Source organism: Leucoraja erinacea, chromosome 32 (genome assembly GCF_028641065.1).
Source record: "Leucoraja erinacea ecotype New England chromosome 32, Leri_hhj_1, whole genome shotgun sequence".
Taxonomy (NCBI): Eukaryota; Metazoa; Chordata; class Chondrichthyes; order Rajiformes; family Rajidae; genus Leucoraja; species Leucoraja erinaceus.
Window position 1 is genome coordinate 26,278,056 of NC_073408.1, and position 26,532 is coordinate 26,304,587.

The window sequence follows — 26,532 nt, forward strand, 5'->3', positions numbered from 1 at the left end:
TGAAGGCATGGATGAGTCTTTCAAGCGGGAGGTGTGAGAGAGGGTCTGAGTTTGGCGATGTTGTGGAGATGAAAGAAGGAGGTTTTAATGACATGGCGGATGTGAGGCTCAAGGGAGAGGGTGGAATCAAAAATCACGCCAAGGTTGCGGGCCTGGGGAGATGGGGAGACAGTGGGGCTGTCGATGGTGAGAGTGGGGTTATTGATTCTGCTGAGTGTGGCTTTGGAGCCTATGAGGAGGAATTCTGTCTTATCGCTGTTGAGTTTGAGGAAGTTATGTTGCATCCAGGTTTTTACAGCTGACAAACAGGAGTTGATATGGGAGAGGTGGGGGGGGGGGGTTGTGGGGGGATTTGGTGCCGAGGTAGATCTGGGTGTCGCCAGCGTAACAGTGGAAGTCCAGGTTGAAGTGGCGGAGTATCTGACCAAGGGGGAGGTTGTAGATGATGAAGAGGAGGGGGCCGAGTACGGAGTCTTGGGGAACGCCTTGAGTGACTGGGGCTGTAGCAGAGGTGTGGTTGTGGAGAGAGATGAAGTGGGATCTGTTGGAAAGGTAGGAATGGAGCCAGCTGAATGCAGAGCCTTCAATGCCGAGGTCTTTGAGTCTGGTGAGCAGGATGTTGTGGTTCACTGTATCGAAGGCTGCGCTGGAGGATGAAGTGCATAATGGAAGAGGGGAACCCCCGTTTCCTCAAGAATGAGGACATCTCCGATGATCCAGAATGGAAAACCTCATCCTGGGCGCAGATGCAGCGTAGATGGACGCAATTGGGAGTAGGGGATAGAGTCTTTACAGGAAGCAGGGTGGGAAGAAGTGTAGTCTAGATAGCTGTGGGAGATAGTTAAGGGGATGTGTTCTTGCTCCAGTTACCCATTCGCTCTCTTTATTCTGTAGAATCTTTAGACCTGCTGATTTTACTTCGGAGTCACGTGAGTGACTACGTGAAGAACCCCGCCAGGACGCATGCGTGTCATATCGCTTTCACGCTTGCGAAACGACAGGCGGGGTGGAGCGTTCCCCCGCAGCGGTAAGTTTGAAACCGCGACCTGCAGGTAAGTGATTTACTCTGCGGTAGTTTTGTCCCCGCGCTGTTTTTACACAGGGGGGGGGGGGGGGGGGGGGGAGGAGCTGGACAAAATAGTGTCCACAAGTGCTGCGAGTGAAGCTGGCTGGGGAGGACCGCAAAGTTGCGGGAGCCAACAGCAGCTGAAGGCACAAGCCCCGTAAGTGGGATCAGCGGTGCCGACTTTTGGTCCCGCGCCGGCCAGAACACCACGGCCGGGCGGGAGACTATTCAGATGAGGCCGTCGACTTTTGACAAGTCGAAAACGGCAGGAGGCGCGGTGGAACGACGTTTCCCCGTAGCGACAATTTAAACCAGGACCTGCAGGTAAGAGCTGCGGTCTTTTTTTGTTTTCCCATGCCGATTACAGGTGGAGAAACCAACGGGCTGCGACAAAGCTGGTGGGGTAGCAGCGGCCAGCGGCACTTGAATCACCTGTAATGGGATCAGCTGTGTCCGATGTCGTCTCCGCACCGGCCATATCCACTCCGCGGCCAGGCGGTAAGGCAAGACAAAAAACCATGAAAGCCGTGGACTCAGAGGAGTCCGACTTTGAGCAGCCGCGGGCGGCCAGCGACCGTGAGCGCTGGAGCCGGATGGAGCGGTGTGTGGAGCATTTGCTCCAACGTGACAGGCTCCGGGAGATGGAGTCGAGTCACTGTGGGCTCTATGTAAAACCCACAGCAGCATCTCTTGTAGGGCTGCACAGTGCTTCTCCCTCGTCAGAGAGGAGTACTGAGGGTCAGTTCTGGGCTGATCCTGAAGATGGGTTTGTAGAACAGAAATCAAGTGTGCAGGGGGTGCAGGAACGTGAAAATCTACTGGACATGGTGTCCAACTTTATACAGCCAGACCAGACTGGCCAAAACCTGGAGGACACCTGACTGTATATCCCTGAATGTTCCTGTAGTAAATAATTGTATATGGAAACTCCTAAACACCGGGGATAACAGCTTTCACCCGCACAGTGGATGAGAAGGACATGTCGCAGGACCAACAGGATGTACTGGCACTGCTTTGCAACACACGGCCATAGACAAGCACCCTTACGCACCCACCAGTAGAACAAGACCGACTGGTGCAAGCTCGAAGGTCCGGTACACCGAACATGAGTCTTTCTTAGGCCATGGCCCATGCCATCTTCTTGGAAGATACGCAAACCTCCAACATCAATCAAACCACAAACCCAGACACCGACGCCTCAACATCAACGAAGGATTTACAAAAAGAAGTAAACCTGTCACTGGTAACTATGGAGGTAGGTGGGTCTGGTTCCCTACAAATTGCAGGGAGCATGGAGGTTGGGGGGAGATTACTCTCCTTTCTGGATGCATGGAGTATGTTAACTACCGATACTTATATTTTAAGCAGTATCCAGGGATAAACAATAGAATTATACACAAGTACAGCCCTCCAGTTCAATATATACCGAACTGAATGTTCGTACTTGCCACTAAAGAAAAATCAGAAGCGCATGCTGAACTGGAGCGGCTTTACGCAAAAGGGATAATTGAAAAATCCCAACACGAACCGCTAGAATTCATGTCCAATATCTTTACCAAAAACAAAAAAGATGGTGGTTGTCGCATCATCATAGATCTGACCAAATTGAATACATTTGTACAATAAATTCATTTTAAAATGGAAACCTTTGTTACTGCTAAACAATTGATTTCCAAAGGTTACTTCATGGCTAGCATCGATTAAAAAATGCTTACTATTCAGTGCCCATACGAGGTGACCACAGAGGTTACTTAAAATTCAACTGGATGGGACAGCCCAGGCAGTATAGAGCGCTGCCAAATGGGTTAACATCAGCCCCCAGGCTGTTCACTAAAATTTTGAAACCAGTCCTAGCGTTTCTACGGAAACGAAAACACATGGTCATGGCATATCTAGATGACATACTTATTGTGGGCAAAACTTTGGAATTGGCCAAACAAACTGTAACAGCCACAAAACAGTTATTTGAAAAACTGGGGCTTATTATCCATCCAGTTAAATCTAAATTAACGCCTTCCACTACTATGGACTATTTGGGGTTCACCATTGACTCAGTTCACATGTCGGTGACTTTGCCAAAGGGAAAGGCTATAGACTTAATAGAGGCTTGCAATAACCTCATTGACATCAGTAACCGTCCATCAGATTGGTAGCAAAAGTAATTGGCAAAATGGTGGCTGCTTTTCCAGCCACACAATTTGGACCTTTACATTACCAAAATTTACAGATATATTGGATGTGAGTATTGTCCTGAAGATGCTCAGGAATTGGTCTCCAACAACAGCTCTGTCCCTACATAGACTGACATTAAAAACTTGTCATGCTAATGGCATTGGTCACGGCACAAAGGGTACAGTCATTACATAAATTAAGACTGGACACATGACTTCTTCATCTGAAAATATTACGTTTCATATTTATGAATTAGTAAAGCAGAGCAGACAGGGATCAGCAGGCCTCAATATAGAATTTAGGTCTTACCCAACAGATGATCGTCTCTGTATAGTAAGACATTTGTCGTTATACATGGAGAACACGAAAATCATCAGAGACAATGAGAAGGCACTTTTAGTCAGCCATAAGCAACCACACAAAAGAGTGACGGTCCAGACCATCTCAAGATGGCTGAAACAGGTTCTAATACAGGCTGGGATGGATACTAATATATTTAAATCTCATTCCACCAGGGCTGCAGCTACATCGGCAGCTATGCAGTTGGATGTACCAATGGACCAAATCCTCAAGGCAGCAGGATGGTCAGGGGAAAAACATTCCAACTATTTTATCATAAACCAGTCATTAAACGTGGAACATTTGCAGAAACAATTTAAGTTCTGTAATTTAATTATCCCATAAATAGGGGCTATAATTTGTGTTAATCAATTCATGGATTTCAATTGCAGATTCATGTCTAAAATATGTTGACACAATTCCTCCTACAGTCATTAAGGCAGATGTGATGCATGGACTCGTTTCCATGGCATGAAATCACAGAGCTTTGAAATCTTCACATAGTCACTCACGTGACTCCGAAGTAAAATAGTAAGATTAAACGAGAACTTACCAGTTCGAAGTTTGATCGTTATTTTATGAGGAGTACGTTGAGGGAATACGTGCCCTCCGCTCCCACCCATGATCATATACTCAACTGGTATTTCTTCTCTAATCTTACTATGTTTAAGTCATTACAGTTATCTGTGATTTCACACCGCTGCTTTGAAGAATGACACACATGCGTCCTGGCGGGGTTCTTCACGTATTTCCTCAACGTACTCCTCATAAAATAACGATCAAACTTCGAACTGGTAAGTTCTCGTTTAATCTTACTATTTCCCACTCGTGTGTCCTCTCACATCAATTACACTCCTCTGGGGATTGTGTTGGTCCCATTTGGCCGCACATGACATACATCAGCCAGGTTTGGATAATCCTACCAGCCTTACCCTGCACTCTAAATGCTGCTCACTTTAGAAAGCCTCCCAATTTTGAGATGTCCCTTCCATCTGCAAACAGCCTCTGCCAACCAACCATGATAGTTCCTGTCCAATGCCATCACAATTGGCCTTGGCCTGATTTAGAACTTGAGGAACAGTCCTGTAATTTTCTATAACTATTTTAAAACCAATGGAATTATTGTCACTGTTTCTAGAGTGTTCCACCACTGACACTTCAGGCACTTGCCCTGGAAGTTACAGAGTGCTGGAGTAGCTCAGTGTGTCAGGCAGCATCTCAGGAGGACGTGGATAGGTGATGTTCTGAATCGGGTCCCTTCTTCACAAGTCACCTTCGCTGCTTCAGTTCGTAGGAAGAGGTCACGTGCCGCCCCCTTTGTCGTTGAGCCACGTTCATATTGTTTGAGCTGACCAGCGATCCCCGCACACTAAAGGGCCTGTCCCACTTGACAACTGCCGGCAACATTGACTGACGTATCAGGTCACCGCAAAATTCACGGCGTGATGCGGCGGTGACGCGGGGTGATGATGTATGGTAGACAAAAGTGCTGGAGAAACTCAGCGGGTGCAGCCGCATCTATGGAGCGAAGGAAATAGGCAACGTTTCGGGCCGAAACCCTTCTTCAGACGTTATGACGTATGGCGGGTGGTGTTTTGTCAAGTGTCGCTACATTTCTTGGTCGCCGCTGGATTTTGAAATGTTCTAAATCTTTAGCCGGCAGTCGCTGAAAAAAATCGCCAAGTGGGACAGGCCTTTAACACTCCTACACACACCAGGGACAATCTACAATTTTACAGAAGCCAATTAACCACCAAACTTGTATGTCTTTGGAGTGTGCGAGGAAACTGAGCAACCAGAGAAAACCCACACGGTCACAGTAGAACGTCCAAACTCTGCACATACATACATGGTGTGGGGGGGGATGGGGACAGAGAGACAAGGGATGTGGGCAGGGGGGATTGAGGAGTAGCAGTACTGGTGAGGAAGAGAGCTGGTAAGGGAGTGAGGAGGGAGGGAGGGAGGGAGGGAGGGAGGGAGGGAGGGAGGGAGGGAGGGAGGAAGGGAAGGAATGGTGGGTGGGATGGTTGGATGGGAGTGTTTGTGCCACCTTCAAGTTGAATGCTCCCTGTGTTTCCAGGTGCTGATCCACGGAGGGTGAAACCACCAAAGGACCGTAAGTGCAGGGGCTGGTGCGGGCAGTGGCTAATGTGCAAGTGTGTGAGGGGAGCAGGACGTCCCTGTGGATGGGAGGCTGCAGTGCTGAGCGGATATGCTGTAACATGAGGATGGGAGGTTGTGGTGCGGGGGAGGGGCCATACTGTAATGCATTGTAATGTACTGTAACCAGATGTAACCTACTGTAATGTATTGTACCGTGCTGTGACGTACTGTCCACAGACACCTGCGCCTTCGATCTGCACGCCGTGGGTGGGGAGATGAACACCTTCTCCTCTCCAGGGTTTCCCAACGAACCGTACCCCGCCAACGTCTGGTGCCAGTGGGTGCTGCGTGCGGACCCCCACCACGTCATCGAACTCAACTTCGTCACCTTTGACCTGGAGAGTGTTTGCCACAATGACTTTGTGGTTGTCTACGACTCTCTCAGTCCCATCGAGAAGCGGGAGATCACACAGTAAGTGGCAACCTGTAGTGGAGCAGAGAATTCCCAATCCCAGCCCCCCCCCGTCCCCCCCCCGCCCCTGTCACCCCTCTCCCCCCCCCCATGTCACCTCTCTCTCCCCCTCCCCGTCACCCTCCCCCCCCCCCCCCCCCTCCCTGTCACCCCTCCCCCCTCCCCCCTCCCTGCACCCTCTCTCCTCCCCCCCTCCCTGTCACCCTCCCCTCTGTCACCCTGTCCCCATAGGGTGGTGAGGAAGGCTTTGGGCCCACCACCTTCACCGTTGAGGGTGTTGAGTACTGGAGTTGGAACATGACCGTACAACTGTGCCAGACGTTGGTGAGACCACAATTGTGCGCAGTTCTGGTCACCTGGCTATAGGCAACAATGTTGTGGCAATATAATGGCATTAAGCTAAAGAGGGTGTAGAGAGATTCACCAAGATGTTGCTGGGCTAGAGGGTTGGGTTATAAGGAGAGACCCAGATAGGATAGGGTGACCTTACAGACACAGACAAGGTGAATGGTCACAGTCATATCTCCAGACTCCACTGACTCACACTCACTGGCCCCTGTCACACACTCCCCACCACCCCAAGGGGAGTCTCAGGAGGGAGAGATAGATTAGCCATGATTGAATGGTAGAAATGATAGATGGGCCGAATGGCCTAATTCTGCTTCTATCACTTGAACATCAACAGTGGGTGTATAGAAGGGGGTTATTTGGTGGTGAGAGGTGGTGGTGTGTGAACCTTGTGCCTCCCTCTGCCCTGTGTACAGACGCTGTGGATTGTACCCCCCGACTAATGCCTTCAAGCTGATGTCCTCACGCAATGTGATGCTGGTCACACTGATGACCGACGACGATGAGAACTACCCCGGATTCAAGGCTGAGTTCCGGCAGGTTCCCAAACAAAGACGTAAGTCTCTCCTCACGTGGACAGGGCTACACACTGGGTCACAGGTTGTTGCTGGGCAAAGCAGGCAATGCACGGAGTCGACGCAGCAAGGAGGGTGCCTGGTGCCTGGAGATGCTCCACCCGGTACAGGTCATCATCCACATTCAGTCCCCAGCTCCTGTTTTATTCCCAGTCAGGTAGTCAGCATGGAAGCAGTGCTGTCCACAACACTTCCGGCTACATTCTGGGCAGGGCCTGTTTACCTGCATTTTCTGCTTGTCTTCATCGTTAGAGGCATTGAATACATAGAAACATAGAAAATAGGTGCAAGAGTAGGCCATTCAGCCCTTCGAGCCTGCACCGCCATTCAACATGATTATGGCTGATCATCCAACTCAGTATCCCGTACCTGCCTTCTCTCCATACCCCTGATCCCCTTAGCCACAAGGGTCACATCTAACTCCCTCTTAAATATAGCCAATGAACTGGCCTCAACTACCCTCTGTGGCAGAGAGTTTCCAGAGATTCACCACTCTCTGTGTGAAAAATGTTTCTCTCATCTCGGTCCTAAAAGATTTCCCCCTTATCCTTAAACTGTGACCCCTTGTTCTGGACTTCCCCAACATCGGGAACAACCTTCCTGCATCAAGCCTGTCCAACCTCTTAAGAATTTTGTAAGTTTCTATAAGATCCTCCCTCAATCTTCTAAATTCTACCGAATACAAGCCGAGTCTATCCAGTCTTTCTTCATATGAAAGTCCTGACATCCCAGGAATCAGTCTGGTGAACCTTCTCTGTACTCCCTCTATGGCAAGAATGTCTTTCCTCAGAAGAGTAAGGAAGTCATGATGCAGCTCTCTAGGGCGTTGCAATATTGTGCACCATTCTGATCGCCCCCATTACTGGATGTGGAGGCTTTGGAGCAGCTTGACCAGAATGCTACCTGGATAATAGGGTTTCAGCTACAGGGATAGACTTTCAATGTTTTCTCTAGAACATCAGAGGTTTTCTCTAGAACTTGATGGGAATAATAAAAACTAGGAGAGGCATAGAGGATAGACAGTGATAACCTTTTGCCCAGGGTTCAAATGTCCAACTAGAGGGAAGGACTATAAGGTATTCGCTGGAATTTAGAAGATTGAGGGGGGATCTTATAGAAACGTACAAAATTCTTAAAGGGTTGGACAGGCTTGATGCAGGAAGATTGTTCCCGATGTTGGGGAAGTCCAGAACAAGGGGTCACAGTTTAAGGATAAGGGGGAAGTCTTTTAGGACCGAGATGAGAAAAACATTTTTCACACAGAGAGTGGTGAATCTGTGGAATTCTCTTCCACAGAATGTAGTTGAGGCCAGTTCATTGGCTATATTTAAGAGGGAGTTAGATGTGGCCCTTGTGGCTAAAGGGATCAGGGGGTATGGAGAGAAGGCAGGTACAGGATACTGAGTTGGATGATCAGCCATGATCATATTGAATGGCGGTGCAGGCTCGAAGGGCGAAATGGCCTACTCCTGCACCTATGTTTCTATGTGAGTGAGGTAAGTTTAATGGCGGTATACAGGGCAATTTGTTCTTCACACAGAGATGGTGGGGGCCTGGAATGTATTTTTGCGAGGGGGGCGGTGGAGGCTGATATGATTGTTGGGGTTTAAGTGGCTTTTGGATAGGCACATGGAAGTGTGGGGCGTACAGGGGTGTGGATCACGTGTACACAGATGTGATCAGATTCACCAGGCATCATGTTCAGCAAAAACATTGTGGGCCGAATGGCCCGTTCCTGTGCTCTACTGTTTTATGTTCTAAGTTCTACAATGACTATCTTCTAAATGAAAACATTGCCCAGAAGCTCATCCTCTCACCTTAAGCCTTTGGTCTCTCCCCTGTGGGAAAGACTGTGAGTGTTCACTTTATCCAAGCCCGTCGTGATCTTGTACATTTCAACCTACACGCCCCTCAGCCTCCGATGCTTCAAAGAAAAAGGTCCCAGCCTATAAAACCTTCTCCTTTCTATTCTCTCTGCAGCCACTCTTTCACTTAATAAAACTGTAGAATCTCTCAGGATTTTCCTTTAGGCCAGTCCTCTCCATTTCATTTCCTCTTGTGTGTGTCGCCCCCCCCTCGGGAGGCTGCTGCTGGGAGGCTGCTGCTGGGATGCTGCTGCTGGGAGGCTGCTGCTGGGATGCTGCTGCTGGGATGCTGCTGCTGGGAGGCTGCTGCTGGGATGTTGCTGCTGGGATGCTGCTGCTGGGAGGCTGCTGCTGGGAGGCTGCTGCTGGGAGGCTGCTGCTGGGATGTTGCTGCTGGGATGCTGCTGCTGGGGGGCTGCTGCTGGGAGGCTGCTGCTGGGATGTTGCTGCTGGGATGTTGCTGCTGGGATGCTGCTGCTGGGATGCTGCTGCTGGGAGGCTGCTGCTGGGAGGCTGCTGCTGGGAGGCTGCTGCTGCTGAGGCTGCTGCTGGGAGGCTGCTGCTGCTGCTGGGCTGCTGCTGCTGCTGGGAGGCTGCTGCTGGGAGGCTGCTGCTGGGAGGCTGCTGCTGGGAGGCTGCTGCTGGGATGTTGCTGCTGGGATGCTGCTGCTGGGGGGCTGCTGCTGAGAGGCTGCTGCTGGGAGGCTGCTGCTGGGATGTTGCTGCTGGGATGCTGCTGCTGGGGCTGCTGCTGGGGGCTGCTGCTGGGAGGCTGCTGCTGGGATGCTGCTGCTGCTGGGATGCTGCTGCTGGGATGTTGCTGCTGGGATGCTGCTGCTGGGAGGCTGCTGCTGAGAGGCTGCTGCTGGGAGGCTGCTGCTGGGATGTTGCTGCTGGGATGCTGCTGCTGGGAGGCTGCTGCTGGGAGGCTGCTGCTGCTGGGAGGCTGCTGCTGCTGGGATGCTGCTGCTGCTGGGAGGCTGCTGCTGCTGGGAGGCTGCTGCTGGGAGGCTGCCTCTGTGCTGTTGGTGTGGGAACAGCCCTCACTAACCGTAAGGGCCATTTGTTTCCACAGAGTGCAGCAAGATTCTGCAAGGATCTGGGAGCTTCTCCTCCCCATATTATCCAGCGTACTACCCACCCCGTGCGGACTGCACCTGGGTGCTGAAGGTAAGTTGTCGCATCTGGTGCATGGTCGCATGGGTCAGTGAGCCCTGCACTCCTGCAACTGAAATACAAAGTGTTGGAAATACTCAGCAGATGAAGGGACATCATTGGTGAGAGAAACTGTGCTTCAAGTTGATGCCATTTCACCAAAGGAACTTTCAGGAGGTTGTAGGAATGTGTGGAGATGGGGTGTTGGGGGCAGGGAGCAAAGTCATATGAGGTGGTGATGCTGTGTGTGTGAGAGAGAGGAACGTTTGTGGATAAACTCCCTGATGGTGACACAGGTTGGTAGAGTGGTGAAGCAGGCATACGGGATGCTTGCCTTCACCAGCTGAGGCAGAGAATATGAGCAGGGAAGTTACAAAACTGGACCTGGTTCTCTGCTGATCTTGTAACTGTCCCACTCCCACACCCTCACTCCGTATCACCCTGTCCTGTACATCCACTGCCTTTCCTCAGCACCAAGGGAGCAGCAGTACGGGCTCAGGGTCCCTGCAGTCACAGGAGGCCATTCCACCCATCAGCTCCGTGCTACAGAAGCGTCAGTGATGTGGGCTGCTGCCGGCTGTGGGGAGGGTCTCTGCCTCTGGCAGAGCTGGTGCAGACATTGGGGAGATGAGACAACCACCGGCCTGGCTCTGCCCTGTATCTCTACGTCTCCATGAATGTGTTGGATGGTGACTGTGGGACAAAGCACCAAGTATCAGGACTTCAGTGTCAGGGGTTATGGGGAGAGATAGATCAGCCACCATTGAATGGAGGAGTGGACTTGATGGGCCGAATGGCCTGATTCTGCTCCTATCACATATGACCTTGTGAGCTATTGTTAGCCGGACTGTGGAGCTGTCATCATTGTGACTCCCACCCTGTCACCTCCTGCTGAGTGACCCCCAGTGTCTGGGGGGGGGGGGGGGGGGGGGGGGGGGGGGGGGGGTTGACTTTGGCCATCTTCTTGACCATTGTGGCGCCATGTTTTGCTGTGACTGCTTTCCCAAGCTGCGGTGGGCATGCTCTAGAATGTTCTGTCATTGGGCACCCAGTTTAATGTGGGACTGACACATTCCCCACTGCCGTGTTGTGTGTGAGCTGTGGCTGTGGAGATTGTTCACGTGCCCCATCTTTCCCGTACCTGGTCTCAGACCCTCAACTGATTAGTACAGAAGCACAGGTGTCGGGGGTTATGGGGAGAAGGCAGGAGAATGTGGTTAGGAGGGAGAGATGGATCAGCCATGATTGAATGGCGGAGTAGACTTGTTGGGCTGAATGGCCTAATTCTGGAATCACATGTGCCAGTGCTGCATGACCCACAGAGGGAACGGGCCTCACCGTTCATGTGCTTTAGCCGGGGGTTTAGTACAGTATCCAGACTTATTTTTCAACTATCTGTGCAATTCACATCCCTTTAACGTCGATCGCCTCCGTCCGCTTGGTGAGTTTTCATTGCATCCCCGTATTTTCATGAAGCCAGTGATTAAAGTCTCTGCTTTTTACATCAGCATGTTATTATTGGCTCTCGACTGATGGAACCTCCTATGTGCCACTCTAGCAGGGTTCACTGTCGCTCAGCACCCAACTATGTTTGGACAGTTGCTGCAGTATAACGACCACGGTTTGGGGTGTGCTCACTGTTAATTAGCAAAAACAATGACTTAAAGCCCTGTCCCACGGTACGAGTTCATTCCAAGAGCCCTCCCTAGTTTAAAAAAAATCAAACTCGTGGAAAGCACGGAGAATGAACATAGCGGGTACGTTGGAGCTCGGGGACGTCTCTTAGCGGCTCGTAACGCTAACGGCAGGTACTCGGGAAGACTCGCTAACGGCAGGTAACCACGGGAAGACTAGTGAAGATTTTTCAACATGTTGAAAAATGTCCACGAGAGCCCCGAGTACCGACGAGTGGCCATTACCGTAAATCTCCGAGTTCGAATCAGGGCACACTCCGGAGAGCTCTTGGAATGAACTCGTACCATGGGACAGGGCTTTTAAGGTTTAAAACATAGAATAGTACAGCATAGCAACTGGCCCTCAGCCCGCAATGTCTGTGTCAAACATGGCCAAATTCATCTTATCCCAGTTGCCAGCACATGATCCACCTCCCTCATCTCCATGTCTCTATCTAAAAGCCTCTCAAACACCATGATTGTATCTTTCTCCATCATCACCCCCTGGCAGCATGTTCCTGGCACCCACCAGAAACTTGCCCACACATCTCCTTTAAACTTTGCCCCTCTTATCTTAAACATGTGAACTCTAGTCTTTGATAATTTGATCCTGAGGATAAAGGTTCTGATTGACTTCCCGATCAATGCCTCTCAACATTTTGTAAACTCCTGTCAGGTCTCCCGTCTACCGTTGTCTTTCCAGAGACATCAATCCAACTTTGTTCAGCCTCTCCTTGTCACTGGTGCCCTCTAATCCAGGTGCCGTTCTGGAAAACATCTTCCCTACCCTCTCCAAAGTGTAAATGTAACAGGGCCTCGACACGAAACGTCACCTATTCCTTGGCTAGATCCATAGATGCTGCCTCACCTGCTGAGTTTCGCCAGCATTTATGTCTACCTACGATGAATTTGAATTTCACTTTGACAACGGCAAACTTTCTCCACAATTGATCAGTGAATTATGAAATATGCCAAATGCAGGCAAATGGGACATCCAGAATGGCAATTTGTTGGCATGGGCGCTGGGCTGAAGGGGCTGTTTCCGTGCTACACAGCTCTATGACTGAGTTTACAAACACATAGAGGCTGTGGACTTAATGCTGGGTATTAGCTGGGTGTAAATTGGGTCCCTGATAGTTGGCATGGGAGCATTGGGTTGAGATGGCAGTGTGTGTGCGGTGTTTAGGTATGGTCAAGAAGCAAGGTTTGGGTCTAGCCTTGCTCAGGATACCATTGGAGGGGTGTGGGTGGGACTGGTTTGGGTGCCTGGTTTACGCTGGGTCTGTGGAGGACCTGGTTTGGTTTCCATCTGGTGGGGGGGTTTCTGCGAGTGGTGCCCGCGATGCCCCTCTGGTTCGGGTTGTCCGCTCCTGCTCTCTGACCCCAGGCTCACCATGGATCCATTCTCTCCTCAGGTGGACCCGCCCAACCACATAAAGGTGATGTTCAACGTGTTCCTTTTGCAAAATCCAGACGAGAACAATGTCTGCAAAGACTATGTGGAGATAAATAACCGGAGGTGAGTCATTCTGCAAAGGCAATGAAGGTCCCTGGGCTGTGGTCTGGGATGGGGGGTAGCAGTGTGGGATGGGGCCGTGGTCTGGGATGGGGAGCTGTGATCAGTTTGGGATGGGGGCAGTGGGTGGTCTGGGACGGTGCCATGGTCTGGGATGGGGGTCACTCAAGGATGACAGCGAGGCTTTGGGAAGGATTTGAGGAGAAATGCCATTATTCAGTGGGTGGTGAATCTGTGGAATTCTTTGCCGCGGATAGATGTGGAGTCCAAGTCAGTGGATATTTTTAAGGTGGTGATTGACAGATTGATTAGTCAGGGGTTATGGGGAGAAGGCAGGAGAATGGGATTGAGAGGGAGAGGTAGATCAGCCATGATTGAATGAAGGGGTAGACAATGGGTGGAATGGCCTCATTCTGCCTCTGAGGCAATGAGGCAACACTTGATAAGGACCATGTCTGTTGTCACCAGCGTCTCGAAACGAGCGCAGAGGCAGAGAAATTCCGCATGGTTTTTGAGTCTGGACTGTTGCACCAACATTGGAGATTAGGGGGAACGGCTGTGGGTTTGCTCTGGGGAGCGGGCAGCTGATGCACCCCAGGGTATCGCTGGTCAGTGGGCTTCCTGGACCAGGGCAGAACATTAGCCACTGGCTGGGGCAGTGAGGGGCACTGGCTGGAACACTGAGGGGCACTGGCTGGAACAGTGAGGGGCACTGGCTGGAACAGTGAGGGGCACTGGCTGGAACAGTGAGGGGCACTGGCTGGGGTGAGGGGCACTGGCTGGGGCAGTGAGGGGCACATTGGGGTGTGGGCACATCTGCCCAATGTGGCTGTCCTCACTCCAGCCGCTGGGTCCAGCTTGTTCAGGGTTTATGGTGTGGTGCTAGGGAGAGATCACTGTACTCTTTAGTCACTATCAACAAAGTGCAAGAGGATTGTTTCAAACGTAACTGGCATGCAATGACCAAATGACCAATGCGTGTGTAGTGGTGGGTGCAGTGAGCAGTTCCCTCCACCCACCTACACATGAACACTGCCACGGACAAATAACCCAGGACAGAAGCTGCATGGAGACATTGTCTGCAGGTCTACTCAACTGCGATATCTCCTCAAGGTATGCCTACTTTGAAGAAGTTCTCCTCCTCCCACCGACTGCCCCCCTCTGTGATTCCCCCTTCCCTCCAACTCTCCCCCAGCCCTCTGGCTCCTCCCCTTCCTTTCTCCTTTCTTCTCCCCTTCCCCCCCCCCCCCCCCCCCCCCCCCCACACCCTACATCAGTCTGAAGAAGGGTTTCAGCCTGAAACGTTGCCTATTTCCTTCGCTCCATAGATGCTGCTGCACCCGCTGAGTTTCTCCAGCACTTTTGTACCTGCATGGAGACATTTCCTTCCAACACTCGTAGACACTCCAGCTCCATCAGTAATGACAGAGTGAAGGTGTTGTGTCTGAGGAGTCCCAATGCCTACGTCTACTCCCATCAGCACACACTCGCAAGCCCACCCCACCAGTGGTCATATACTGTAGATGCAGCTTCCACTGAGGCAAGATGCTCAAATGCACTTCCTGAGATGGACACAGTGCTGGAGTAACTCAGCGGGTCAGGCAGCAACTCTGGAGAACATGGATAGGCAACGTTTTGAGTCAGGACCCTTCTTTAGACTGAAGTGTGCTCTCCAGAGATACTGCCTGATACGCTGAGTTACTCGTTCATTAGGTTTCTATCTTTGGTATAAAGGAGCATCTGCAGCTGCTTGTTTCTACATGTTCCTGACCTCAACATGTGCAGAGACCACAAGGACATGTGGCAAGAGAGAGAACCGCTGCTCCACCCAAGAGAAGTTACTCAAACTTAAAACCACCCCGTTAACATTGGTAGGGAGCATTATCATGCTGCACATCTATCAGTTTGAAACAGTTTTTGCTCTGTCAGAGGGCAGCACTGGACCAAATACCACGCACTGGAGGTGATGACTTGTCATAGTGAGTGTAAGACAACTGATAGATGTGCAGCATGATAATGCTCCCTACCAATGTTAACGGGGTGGTTTTAAGTTTGAGTAACTTCTCTTGGGTGGAGCAGCGGTAGAGTTGCTGACAGAGCGACAAAGACCCTGGTTTGATCCTGACTATGGGTGCTGTCTGTACGAGGTTTGTACGTTCTCCCCGTGACCTGGGTGGGTTTTCTCCGGGTGCTCCAGTTTCCTCACAAATTCCAAAGGCGTACAGGTTTGCACGTTAATTGGCTTGGTAAAATTGTTTGGGGAGTTCAGAACCAGGGGTCACACAGTTTAAGAATAAGGGGTAGGCCATTTAGGACTGAGATGAGGACAAACTTTCTTCACCCGGTGAGTTGTAAATCTGTGGAATTCTCTGCCACAGAAGGCAGTGGAGGCCAATTCACTGGATGTTTTCAAGAGAGAGTTACATTTCGCTTTTAGGGCTAGTGAAATCAAGGGATATGGGGAAAAACAGGAAAGAGGTACTGATTTTAGATGAACAGCCATGATCATATTGAATGTCAGTGTTGGCTCGAAGGGCCAAATGGCCTATTCCTGCACCTGCTTTCTATGTTTCTATGCTTGAGAATATGGCAATAAAACTCGACCACTTGCTTTTGATGCATTCATGCATGGTGGAGGTATAATGTAGTCATAGAGTGATACAGTGTGAAAACAGGCCCTTCGGCCCAACTTGCCCACACCCGCTACACTACCTGCTTTTGGTCCATATCCCTCCAAACCTGTCCTATCTATGTATCAGCCTAACTGTTTCTTAAATGTTGGGATAGTCCCTGCCTCAACTAACTCCTCTGGCAGCTGGTTCCATACACCCACCACCCTTTGTGTGGAAACGGTTACCCCTTAAAAAGTTACCTCTTAAAAATTCTTCAACCAAAAAACATTGAAATCATACTTCTACAATGCACTAAAACATGATTTTAATACATCAAATTAAAAAAAGTCCCTACCGTGGACTCCAACCAGCCACGTAATGTATATCATCCATTCCGGAGGTTTTATCTTTTTGATGCCATTTAAACGTCACTTGGATTTCAATCACTTCAATGCAAAAGTAATTGGGAATGGGGAGCATTGGAACAAAAAATTGCCCTCGGTATATATTAACTATAATATAACAATGTATGCATGTTGGTAGGTGCAATCAAAACAAAGATCGTTTTATCATCCTTGTGTTACGAATACCACAGAAAACATTATGCACTCTCAAGATCACATTTAATAGAATAATATTGCTTAAATATATAGTTATTGGACTTTGCATTTCGGAAAAGTCCCAGCTGAGAGGAAGACAGCAAAATACTGAAAATATTGGGGGATGAAAATGACTAGGACAGTTTGTTAGGAAAATGAAGGAAATGGTAACAGAATTCTTATTCAGCTGAGTGAGTATAAGTGTATGGGCGAGATCACATAGCATGGAGGGTTATAGGAGATGGCAGATGGGATCAAAACAAGGGGCACCTACCTCCAACGATTCTGATTATTATGCTGATCTCTATCCCACACTTTAGAAAATTGCCCAAGAAATTCTTGCCCACAAAAAGCAAGAGGATGAAGGAATGTTCTTTGGTTTTCCAGATAAGTGAAGCACCAAGGTCTCTCGAGAAGCTTGTAAGCATCCGGGACAAAGCAGGCACTTGTTGCTCACCCAATCAACCACCAGTAACATGGTTTCCCTCCAGCACCTGCAGAGGGCAGCAGAGTGTACCATCTTCCCATATATTGCCACTACTTGTGCAAGCTGTGCTATAGCACCTCACAAACCTGTGTTTACTGCCATTATTTCAGACTTCCACCATTCGCAGTTTCTCATCTTCATTCATTTCAGCCGTGCCAGCTCTTTGTGTATTGGGTGATTTTGATTTCTGAGAGTCAGTTTAGTTTAGTTTAAAGTGCAGAAACTGGCCCTTCGGCCCACCAAGTCCGTGCACAGTAACGCTATCCTACACACACTAGGGACAATTTACAATTATACCAAGCCTATTAACCTGCAAACCTGTATGTCTTTGGAGTGTGGGAGGAAACTGGAGATCCCAGAGAAAACCCATGCAGGTCACGGGGAGAACGTACAAACTCCATACAGTCAGCACCCGTAGTTGGGTACGAACCCTGGTCTTTGCCGCTGTAGGGAAGCAGCTCTACCACTGTGTCACCATGCCACCAGTTGGCCATCCATGGTCTCCAGTGCTCTCCCTGTGTTTCTTCAGTAACGGGGAGTGGTGGATGATTCATGGTGTCTTGGACCAAGGAAGGTGGGACACACTAAACAGTGCATGTATTAACTGTTCACCTCACACACGCACACATTCCACAATTGTTTTCCAAATCATAGGACATGTCTGAGGAAGGGTCCCGAACTGAAATATCGCCTATCGATTCCCTCCACAGATGCCGCCTGACCTGCTGAATTCCTCCAGCACTATATGTATTGCTGAAGTCTGCAACATATGCAGTTCTTTGCGTGTTAATTCATGTTTCTACGTTGTGTGAAGACCTCTCTGTCACTGGACATTCAGCGGCACATGTGAAACTTCTGAACGAACAGCAGCACATTTGAGGGAGGTCAAAGTGTGACATCAATGTCATTCTTTTGATTTACCAACCACTCCATGCTTGTGTTTCAGGATCTGTGGTGAGCAGCCGCCAATGGTGGAACTGTCAAACGGCAGCGAGATGACCATCAAGTTCCGCTCCGACGCGGCAGAGTCCTGCCGAGGATTTTCTGCCACGTTTGAACCTTACGATGCAAGTAAACGTAAGTAGCAGCGGAGCATCTGGAGGAGGGGTAGGTGGTGGGGGGAAGGGACTAAGTGATGGAGGGAAATCAGAGAGTGAAAGGGAGTGGTGGATGCACCAATAGAATGCAACTGGTGCTCACTCCCCCAGTGATGGAGTTCCTCAGACTCTCGTTGTACCTCACTACCTCTCCTCACTGCCTCTGCCCATCTCACTGGCTGACATACCTATGGTGCATGCTTGCCCTCAGCCTGCCTCTCCACCTCTGCCACACTCCATCCATCACATGCTCACCCCCCCCCCCCCCCGAACCCCACACCCCCCGGTACTGCCCCATTTGGGCGGCAGAGTTGGTGCAGCGGCAGCAGCGTTGTTTTCTCATGGCCCCAGACACCCGGGCTCGGAGTTTGTACATTCTCCCTGTGACCGCGTGGGTTTTCTCCAGGTGCCCCGGTTCCTCCCACCCTCCAAAGATGTATAGGTTTGTAGGTTTGACCTGAAACATTCTCTTCCCGCAGATCTGTGTGGCTGCTCAACGATGCAGCGTTCTCCAGCTTGACGTGACAAGGTGTAAAGTCAACAGAATAAAGCAAATTGTTGGTTAATTGTCCAGTAAAAATTGTCCCGAACCTGTGGGATAGGGTTAGTGTGCAGGGATAGTGTCACTGGGATAGTGCTAGTGTGCAGGGGTAGTGTCACTGGGATAGTGCTAGTGTGCAGGGGTAGTGTCACTGGGATAGTGCTAGTGTGTGGGGATAGTGCTAGTGTGCAGGGATAGTGCTAGTGTGTGGGGATAGTGCTAGTGTGTGGGGATAGTGCTAGTGTGTGGGGATAGTGTCACTGGGATAGTGCTAGTGTGCGGGGATAGTGCTAGTGTGTGGGGATAGTGCTAGTGTGTGGGGATAGTGCTAGTGTGGGGGGATAGTGCTAGTGTGCGGGGATAGTGCTAGTGTGCGGGGATAGTGCTAGTGTGCGGGGATAGTGCTAGTGTGTGGGGATAGTGCTAGTGTGTGGGGATAGTGCTAGTGTGTGGGGATAGTGCTAGTGTGTGGGGATAGTGCTAGTGTGTGGGGATAGTGCTAGTGTGCGGGGATAGTGCTAGTGTGTGGGGATAGTGCTAGTGTGTGGGGATAGTGCTAGTGTGTGGGGATAGTGCTAGTGTGTGGGGATAGTGCTAGTGTGGGGATAGTGCTAGTGTGTGGGGATAGTGCTAGTGTGCAGGGATAGTGCTAGTGTGTGGGGATAGTGCTAGTGTGCAGGGATAGTGCTAGTGTGTAGGGATAGTGCTAGTGTGTGGGGATAGTGCTAGTGTGTGGGGATAGTGCTAGTGTGTGGGGATAGTTATAGTGTGCGGATATAGGGATAGTGTGTGGAGATAGTTGTAGTGTGTGGGTATAGTGCTATTGTGTGGGGATAGTGCTAGTGTGTGGGGATAGTGCTAGTGTGTGGGGATAGTGCTAGTGTGTGGGGATAGTGCTAGTGTGTGGGGATAGTGCTAGTGTGTGGGGATAGTGCTAGTGTGTGGGGATAGTGCTAGTGTGTGGGGATAGTGCTAGTGTGTGGGGATAGTGCTAGTGTGCAGGGATAGTGCTAGTGTGTGGGGATAGTGCTAGTGTGGGGATAGTGCTAGTGTGTGGGGATAGTGCTAGTGTGTAGGGATAGTGCTAGTGTGTGGGGATAGTGCTAGTGTGTGGGGATAGTGCTAGTGTGTAGGGATAGTGCTAGTGTGCAGGGATAGTGCTAGTGTGTGGGGATAGTGCTAGTGTGTGGGGATAGTGCTAGTGTGTGCAGGGATAGTGCTAGTGTGTGTGGGGATAGTGCTAGTGTGTGGGGATAGTGTCACTGGGATAGTGCTAGTGTGTGGGAATAGTGCTAGTGTGTGGGGATAGTGTCACTGGGATAGTGCTAGTGTGTGGGGATAGTGCTAGTGTGTGGGGATAGTGTCACTGGGATAGTGCTAGTGTGTGGGGATAGTGCTAGTGTGTGGGGATAGTGCTAGTGTGTGGGGATAGTGCTAGTGTGTGGGGATTGGGCTGGGGTGTGGGGATAGTGCTAGTGTGTGGGGATAGTGCTATTGTGTGGGGATAGTGCTAGTGTGTGGGGATAGTGCTAGTGTGTGGGGATAGTGTCACTGTGATTGTACTAGTGTATGGTGTTAGTGCTAGTGTGTGGGGAGAGTGCTATTGTACGGGGAGAGTGTTAGTGTGTGGGGATAGTGCTAGTGTGCAGGGATAGTGCTATTGTGTGGGGATAGTGCTAGTGTGTGGGGGGATAGTGCTAGTGTGTGGGGATAGTGTCACTGGGATAGTGCTAGTGTGTGGGGATAGTGCTAGTGTGTGGGGATAGTGCTAGTGTGCGGGGATAGTGCTAGTGTGTGGGGATAGTGCTAGTGTGGGGGGATAGTGCTAGTGTGTGGGGATAGTGCTAGTGTGCGGGGATATAGTGCTAGTGCTAGTGTGTGGGGATAGTGCTAGTGTGTGGGGATAGTGCTAGTGTGTGGGGATAGTGCTAGTGTGTGGGGATAGGGCTAGTGTGTGGGGATAGTGTTAGTGTGTGGGGATAGTGGTGGTGTGTGGGGATAGTGCGAGTGTGGGGGGATAGTGCTAGTGTGTGGGGATAGTGCTAGTGTGTGGGGATAGTGCTAGAGTGTGGGGATAGTGCTATAGTGTGGGGATAGTGCTAGTGTGTGGGGATAGTGCTAGTGTGCGGGGATAGTGCTAGCGTGTGGGGATAGTGCTAGTGTGTGGGGATAGTGCTAGTGTGTGGGGATAGTGCTAGTGTGTGGGGATAGTGCTAGTGTGCAGGGATAGTGCTAGTGTGTGGGGATAGTGCTAGTGTGTGGGGATAGTGCTAGTGTGTGGGGATAGTGCTAGTGTGTGGGGATAGTGCTAGTGTGTGGGGATAGTGCTAGTGTGTGGGGATAGTGCTAGTGTGTGGGGATAGTGCTAGTGTGTGGGGATAGTGCTAGTGTGTGGGGATAGTGCTAGTGTGTGGGGATAGTGCTAGTGTGGGGGGATAGTGCTAGTGTGTGGGGATAGTGCTAGTGTGTGGGGATAGTGCTAGTGTGTGGGGATAGTGGTAGGGGGTGGGGATAGTGCGAGTGTGTGGGGATAGTGCTAGTGTGTGGGGATAGTGCTAGTGTGTGTGGGGATAGTGCTAGTGTGTGGGGATAGTGCTAGTGTGTGGGGATGGTGCTAGTGTGTGGGGATAGTGCTAGTGTGTAGGGATAGTGCTAGTGTGTGGGGATAGTGCTAGTGTGTGGGGATAGTGCTAGTGTGCAGGGATAGTGCTAGTGTGTGGGGATAGTGCTAGTGTGTGGGGATAGTGCTAGTGTGCAGGGATAGTGCTAGTGTGTGGGGATAGTGTCACTGGGATAGTGCTAGTGTGTGGGAATAGTGCTAGTGTGTGGGGATAGTGTCACTGGGATAGTGCTAGTGTGTGGGGATAGTGCTAGTGTGTGGGGATAGTGTCACTGGGATAGTGCTAGTGTGTGGGGATAGTGCTAGTGTGTGGGGATAGTGTCACTGGGATAGTGCTAGTGTGTGGGGATAGTGCTAGTGTGTGGGGATAGTGCTAGTGTGTGGGGATAGTGCTAGTGTGTGGGGATAGTGCTAGTGTGTGGGGATAGTGCTATTGTGTGGGGATAGTGCTAGTGTGTGGGGATAGTGCTAGTGTGTGGGGATAGTGCTAGTGTGTGGGGATAGTGCTAGTGTGCGGGGATAGTGCGGGGATAGTGCTAGTGTGTGGGGATAGTGCTAGTGTGCGGGGATAGTGCTAGTGTGTGGGGATAGTGCTAGTGTGTGGGGATAGTGCTAGTGTGTGGGGATAGTGCTAGTGTGTGGGGATAGTGCTAGTGTGGGGGGATAGTGCTAGTGTGGGGGGATAGTGCTAGTGTGCGGGGATAGTGCTAGTGTGTGGGGATAGTGCTAGTGTGTGGGGATAGTGCTAGTGTGTGGGGATAGTGCTAGTGTGTGGGGATAGTGCTAGTGTGTGGGGATAGTGCTAGTGTGTGGGGATAGTGCTAGTGTGCAGGGATAGTGCTAGTGTGTGGGGATAGTGCTAGTGTGTGGGGATAGTGCTAGTGTGTGGGGATAGTGCTAGTGTGTGGGGATGGGTGGGGATAGTGCTAGTGTGGGGATAGTGCTAGTGTGTGGGGATAGTGCTAGTGTGTGGGGATAGTGCTAGTGTGTGGGGATAGTGCTAGTGTGTGGGGATAGTGCTAGTGTGTGGGGATAGTGCTAGAGTGCGGGGATAGTGCTAGTGTGTGGGGATAGTGCTAGTGTGCCGGGATAGTGTCACTGGCATAGTGCTAGTGTGCAGGGATCATTGGACAGTGTGAACCCGGGGGCCCAAGTGCCTGTTTCCACATATCTCTAAACTAAACAACTCGTCGCCCCACATTTCCATGAACTCTACAACTGTTGACTTTGCATCTTGATGGTCAATAATCACGCGTTGTCGGAGAACGCTGCATCATTAAACCGCTACACAGATCTGTACAAAGAGAATGTTGCACCAGACTGATTCCTGGGATGTCAGGACTTTCATATGAAGAAAGACTGGATAGACTCGGTTTGCACTCGCTAGAATTTAGAAGATCGAGGGGGGGTCTTATAGAAACTTACAAAATTCTTAAGCGGTTGGACAGGCTAGATGCAGGAAGATTGTTCCCGATGTTGGGAACGTCCAGAACAAGGGGTCATAGTTTAAGGATAAGGGGGAAATCTTTTAGGACCGAGATGAGGAAAACTTTTTTCACACAGAGAGTGGTGAATCTCTGGAATTCCCTGCCGCAGAAGGTAGTTGAGGCCAGTTCATTGGCTATATTTAAGAGGGAGTTAGATGTGGCCCTTGTGGCTAAAGGGATCAGGGGATATGGAGAGAAGGCAGGAACAGGATACTGAGTTGGATGATCAGCCATGATCATATTGAATGGCGGTGCAGGCTCGAAGGGCCGAATGGCCTACTCCTGCACCTATTTTCTATGTTTCAGGTCAAAGATACTCCATTGCCTTTGATTGGAGGCTTTGACTGTTTCTCTCCCCACATTCGCTGCCTGACCCTGTGAAAGTTCCCAGCATTACATGCTTTTGTTTCAGCTTTCCAGCAGCCAGATTTCCAGTTTAATTGAATATGTTGCATGTCTGCTGGTTGAGTCTCGCCCTGCAAGAGTGTACAATCTCCATGTCTGTATTTTTCCTTCCTCTTCATATATGCTTGGTGATAGCCTCGAGTGTTTCATTTTGTTCACAAACATTGCTGCTAATGGCCGTAATTTCTCTCTTGTCTTCTCTTGCAGCATGCCCGGAGGAGTTTGCCTGCAGGAATGGTCGCTGTATTGCACTTGACCTGAAGTGTGACGCGTGGAATGACTGTGGAGACAGCAGCGATGAGATTAACTGTAGTAGGTGTCTGTAGTACTGGATCAGGGGGGGGGGGGGGGGGGGGGGGGGGGGGGGGGGGGGTGGTTGGGGGGGGGGGGGGTTCACATCACAGTAATCCATCAAGGATTACGTCGACACAAGGAACTGCAGATGTGGAATCTTGGGAAGTGCTGGAGGACTTGTTCACCCCTATGGCCAAGAAAGTACACCAACACCTCGACTTCCTTAGAAGGCTTAGGAAGTCCCGCATGTCCCCAACAACTCTCACCAACTTCTACAGATGCGCCATAGAAGGTATTTTATCAGGATGCATCACAGCTTGGTTGGGATCAGCCAATACCTCAAGAAATTGCAGAGAATTGTGGACGCAGCCCAGACCATTGCACAAACCAACCTCCCTTCCATTGACTACATTTATACCTCGCAAGGTATATACCCTCGGCAAGGCCAGCAGCATCATCAAGGATATATTACCCTGGCCACTTCTTCACTCTCCCAGCAGACAAAAGGTACACGTGACAATTATAAACGGAATTGCTGCTTCTCACAGTTAAAGCAGCAGAGAATTGACTGCTTCCTGTTGTAAGTTGAGATGTTTGGAGTTGGTGCAGTCAGCGACTAACCTCATGATGCATGTAGTTTGTAGACAGCTCGGTGGGACTGAGAGCTGCATGGACCGGTTTTGGGCTTTGTTTCCACCCTCATCAATGGTCCATCACTGACAACCTTACTGTACTAGCAGGGAACGAGAGACACAGCTAACCCGCCCGGAATGTGACTGAACATGCTGAATGGGCCGAATGGCCTGTCCTTTCCCCTCTGTAGTTCCGGGATTTATGGCCGGAGGGCAGGAGTGTGCGTGTAATAGAGGGGAGCGGGGTGGATGTGAAGGGAGGGGGGGGGGGAGGGAGGAGGAGGCAGGATGTAGGGATTCTTGGTACCAAGCTGATGAATCTTCGCTCCCCTGCAGAATGCACCAGTAACCAGTTCCGCTGCGGCACAGGGTTGTGCACGTCCAACCAGTGGTTGTGTGATGGGGTCAGTGACTGTGGAGATAAGAGTGACGAGGCTAATTGTGGTATGTACCCACCGCACTCTCAGTGCTATCACTGTCTCCACACCTCTCTCCACATCCCATTGAGGCAGAGGGCGGGCGGGTGGAGGGGGTGAGTGAGGGAAGGGTGCGGGGACTGAGGGAGGGAGGGGTGAGGGAGGCGTGGAGGGACTGAGGTGGGTGTAAGGGAGGTGGGGGTGTGAGGGAGCGATGGAGGGTGAGTGAGGGTGGAGGGGTGAGTGAGGGAGGGAGGGACTGAGGGAGGGAGTGAGGGAGGGACTGGGGGGAGTGAGGGTGGGGGAGGGGAGGGAGTGAGGGAGGGAGTGAGGGTGGAGGGGGAGGGAGGGACTGAGGGAGGGAGTGAGGGTGGAGGGAGGGAGTGAGGTGAGGGGAGGGGGGAGTGAGGGAGGGACAGAGGGGGGGATTGAGAGAGTGGGAGGTGAGTGGAGGGAGGGAGTGAGTGAGGGAGGACTGAGGGGGGGTAGTGTCAGTAAGATGTGCTGTGGTTTTCAGAATGTGAAGCTGGTGAGATGAGGTGTGCGAACGGCAAGTGTATCCCGGAGGTGCAGCGATGTAACCTGGTCAACGAGTGTGGGGACAACAGTGACGAAGAGGGCTGCAGTAACAGTGAGCTCCGCACCTCCCCCCAACACCGCCTCCTCCTCCCCCCCCCTCGTGTCTACTCTCCCCCACCCCGGGTTTGCTGCTGGGGTTGGGTCTCGGCCACTGGAGGGTGTTTGTCCCATTGGGGGGAGGTTCCTGGGGGGATTAACCCATTACAGCCCATGCTACAGTGTGGCTGGGCCACTGGGCAACACTGGGACTGGGTGGGTCGTTGTTTAGTTTAGTTTAGAGATACAGCATGGAAACCAGCCAGCGATCTCCGCATATTAACACTCTCCCACGCACTAGGGATAATTTACCAAGGCCAATTAATCTAAAACCTGAAGGTCCTTGGAACGTGGGTGGTAACGGAGCACCCGGAGAAAACACACGCAGGTGACAGGGAGAACGTACAAACTCTGTACACATAGCGCCCGTAGTCAGGATCAAACCCGTATCTCTGGCGCTGTGAGGCAGCAGCTCTACCCGCTGGGCCACCGTGCCGCCCAATGCCTAACCCATGTGTTTGTTGTCACAGCTGACATGACGGTGCCCTGCAGCGAGCACACCTACACGTGCAAGGATGGCACCTGCATCCGCAAGAAGAATGCCATGTGTGACGGCACCCACCAATGTCCCGACGGCTCAGACGAGCACGACTGCAGTAAGTGTTCATTGTGGCTGTGTGGTGATTTGGGCATCATGGTGGGCACAGGCCATGTGGGCTGAAGGGCCTGTGCTGCAATGCCCTATGTACATGTTCATGGCAGAATTAGGCCATTCGGCCCATCAAGCCTACTACTTCAATCATGGCTGATCTATCTCTCCCTCTCAACTCCATTCTCCTGCCTTCTCTGGGGGTTTAATGTGCTGGGGAGGGGTAAATGGTGGTCCCAACCACAGAGAGGGTTACAGAGTGAGGAGCGGTGTGGGGCTGGGAGCGCGGGTCCCTTTGCGAGTGTGTGTCCTCGCGGGAGAGCAGGAGTGTGGGGGATTGGGGGGGTTGAGATGTTGGGGGGTGGAGGATTGGGGTTGGTGTTTGTGGGGGTTGATGTGGAGGGAGGGGGGCGTTGGAGGTATTGCCGTTAGGGGTTGAGGGGTTGGGATGTAGCATGTTTGCGGTGGGAGCCCGGTGTAATGTCTGGGTTTTCCACAGACTGCGGCATCCGACCCTACAAGCACTCGCGCATTGTGGGTGGCATGGATGCAGAGGTGGGCGAGTGGCCATGGCAGGTCAGTCTACACTTCCAGGACAAGGGCAGCATATGCGGGGCATCCGTCATCTCCACCCGCTGGCTCGTGTCCGCCGCGCACTGCTTCCAGGACGAACGCACCATCAGGTAGGGTGGTCACGGCCGTCTGTTAGAGACTCCCCTCTTTCACAGGATTGGAGGGTAGGGTCAATATCAATCTCGTTCTGTCACCGTCTCCCCTCCCCCCACCCTCTCACC

The 26,532-nt window shown here is 51.2% G+C and overlaps 1 protein-coding gene across 1 annotated transcript in view; it reads left to right on the forward strand.

The window, feature by feature from the left end:
- LOC129712471 (suppressor of tumorigenicity 14 protein homolog) overlaps positions 1 to 26,532 on the forward strand; it is a 116,583-nt gene that overhangs the window by 72,291 nt on the left and 17,760 nt on the right. The window contains exons 6-16 of the mRNA XM_055660940.1: positions 5,658 to 5,693; positions 5,918 to 6,152; positions 6,917 to 7,056; positions 10,016 to 10,110; positions 13,184 to 13,287; positions 17,929 to 18,059; positions 23,340 to 23,444; positions 24,395 to 24,502; positions 24,992 to 25,105; positions 25,620 to 25,745; positions 26,238 to 26,421. Of these exons, the coding sequence (XP_055516915.1) occupies positions 5,658 to 5,693; positions 5,918 to 6,152; positions 6,917 to 7,056; positions 10,016 to 10,110; positions 13,184 to 13,287; positions 17,929 to 18,059; positions 23,340 to 23,444; positions 24,395 to 24,502; positions 24,992 to 25,105; positions 25,620 to 25,745; positions 26,238 to 26,421 (1,378 nt within the window). The remainder of the gene's footprint in view (positions 1 to 5,657; positions 5,694 to 5,917; positions 6,153 to 6,916; positions 7,057 to 10,015; positions 10,111 to 13,183; positions 13,288 to 17,928; positions 18,060 to 23,339; positions 23,445 to 24,394; positions 24,503 to 24,991; positions 25,106 to 25,619; positions 25,746 to 26,237; positions 26,422 to 26,532) is intronic.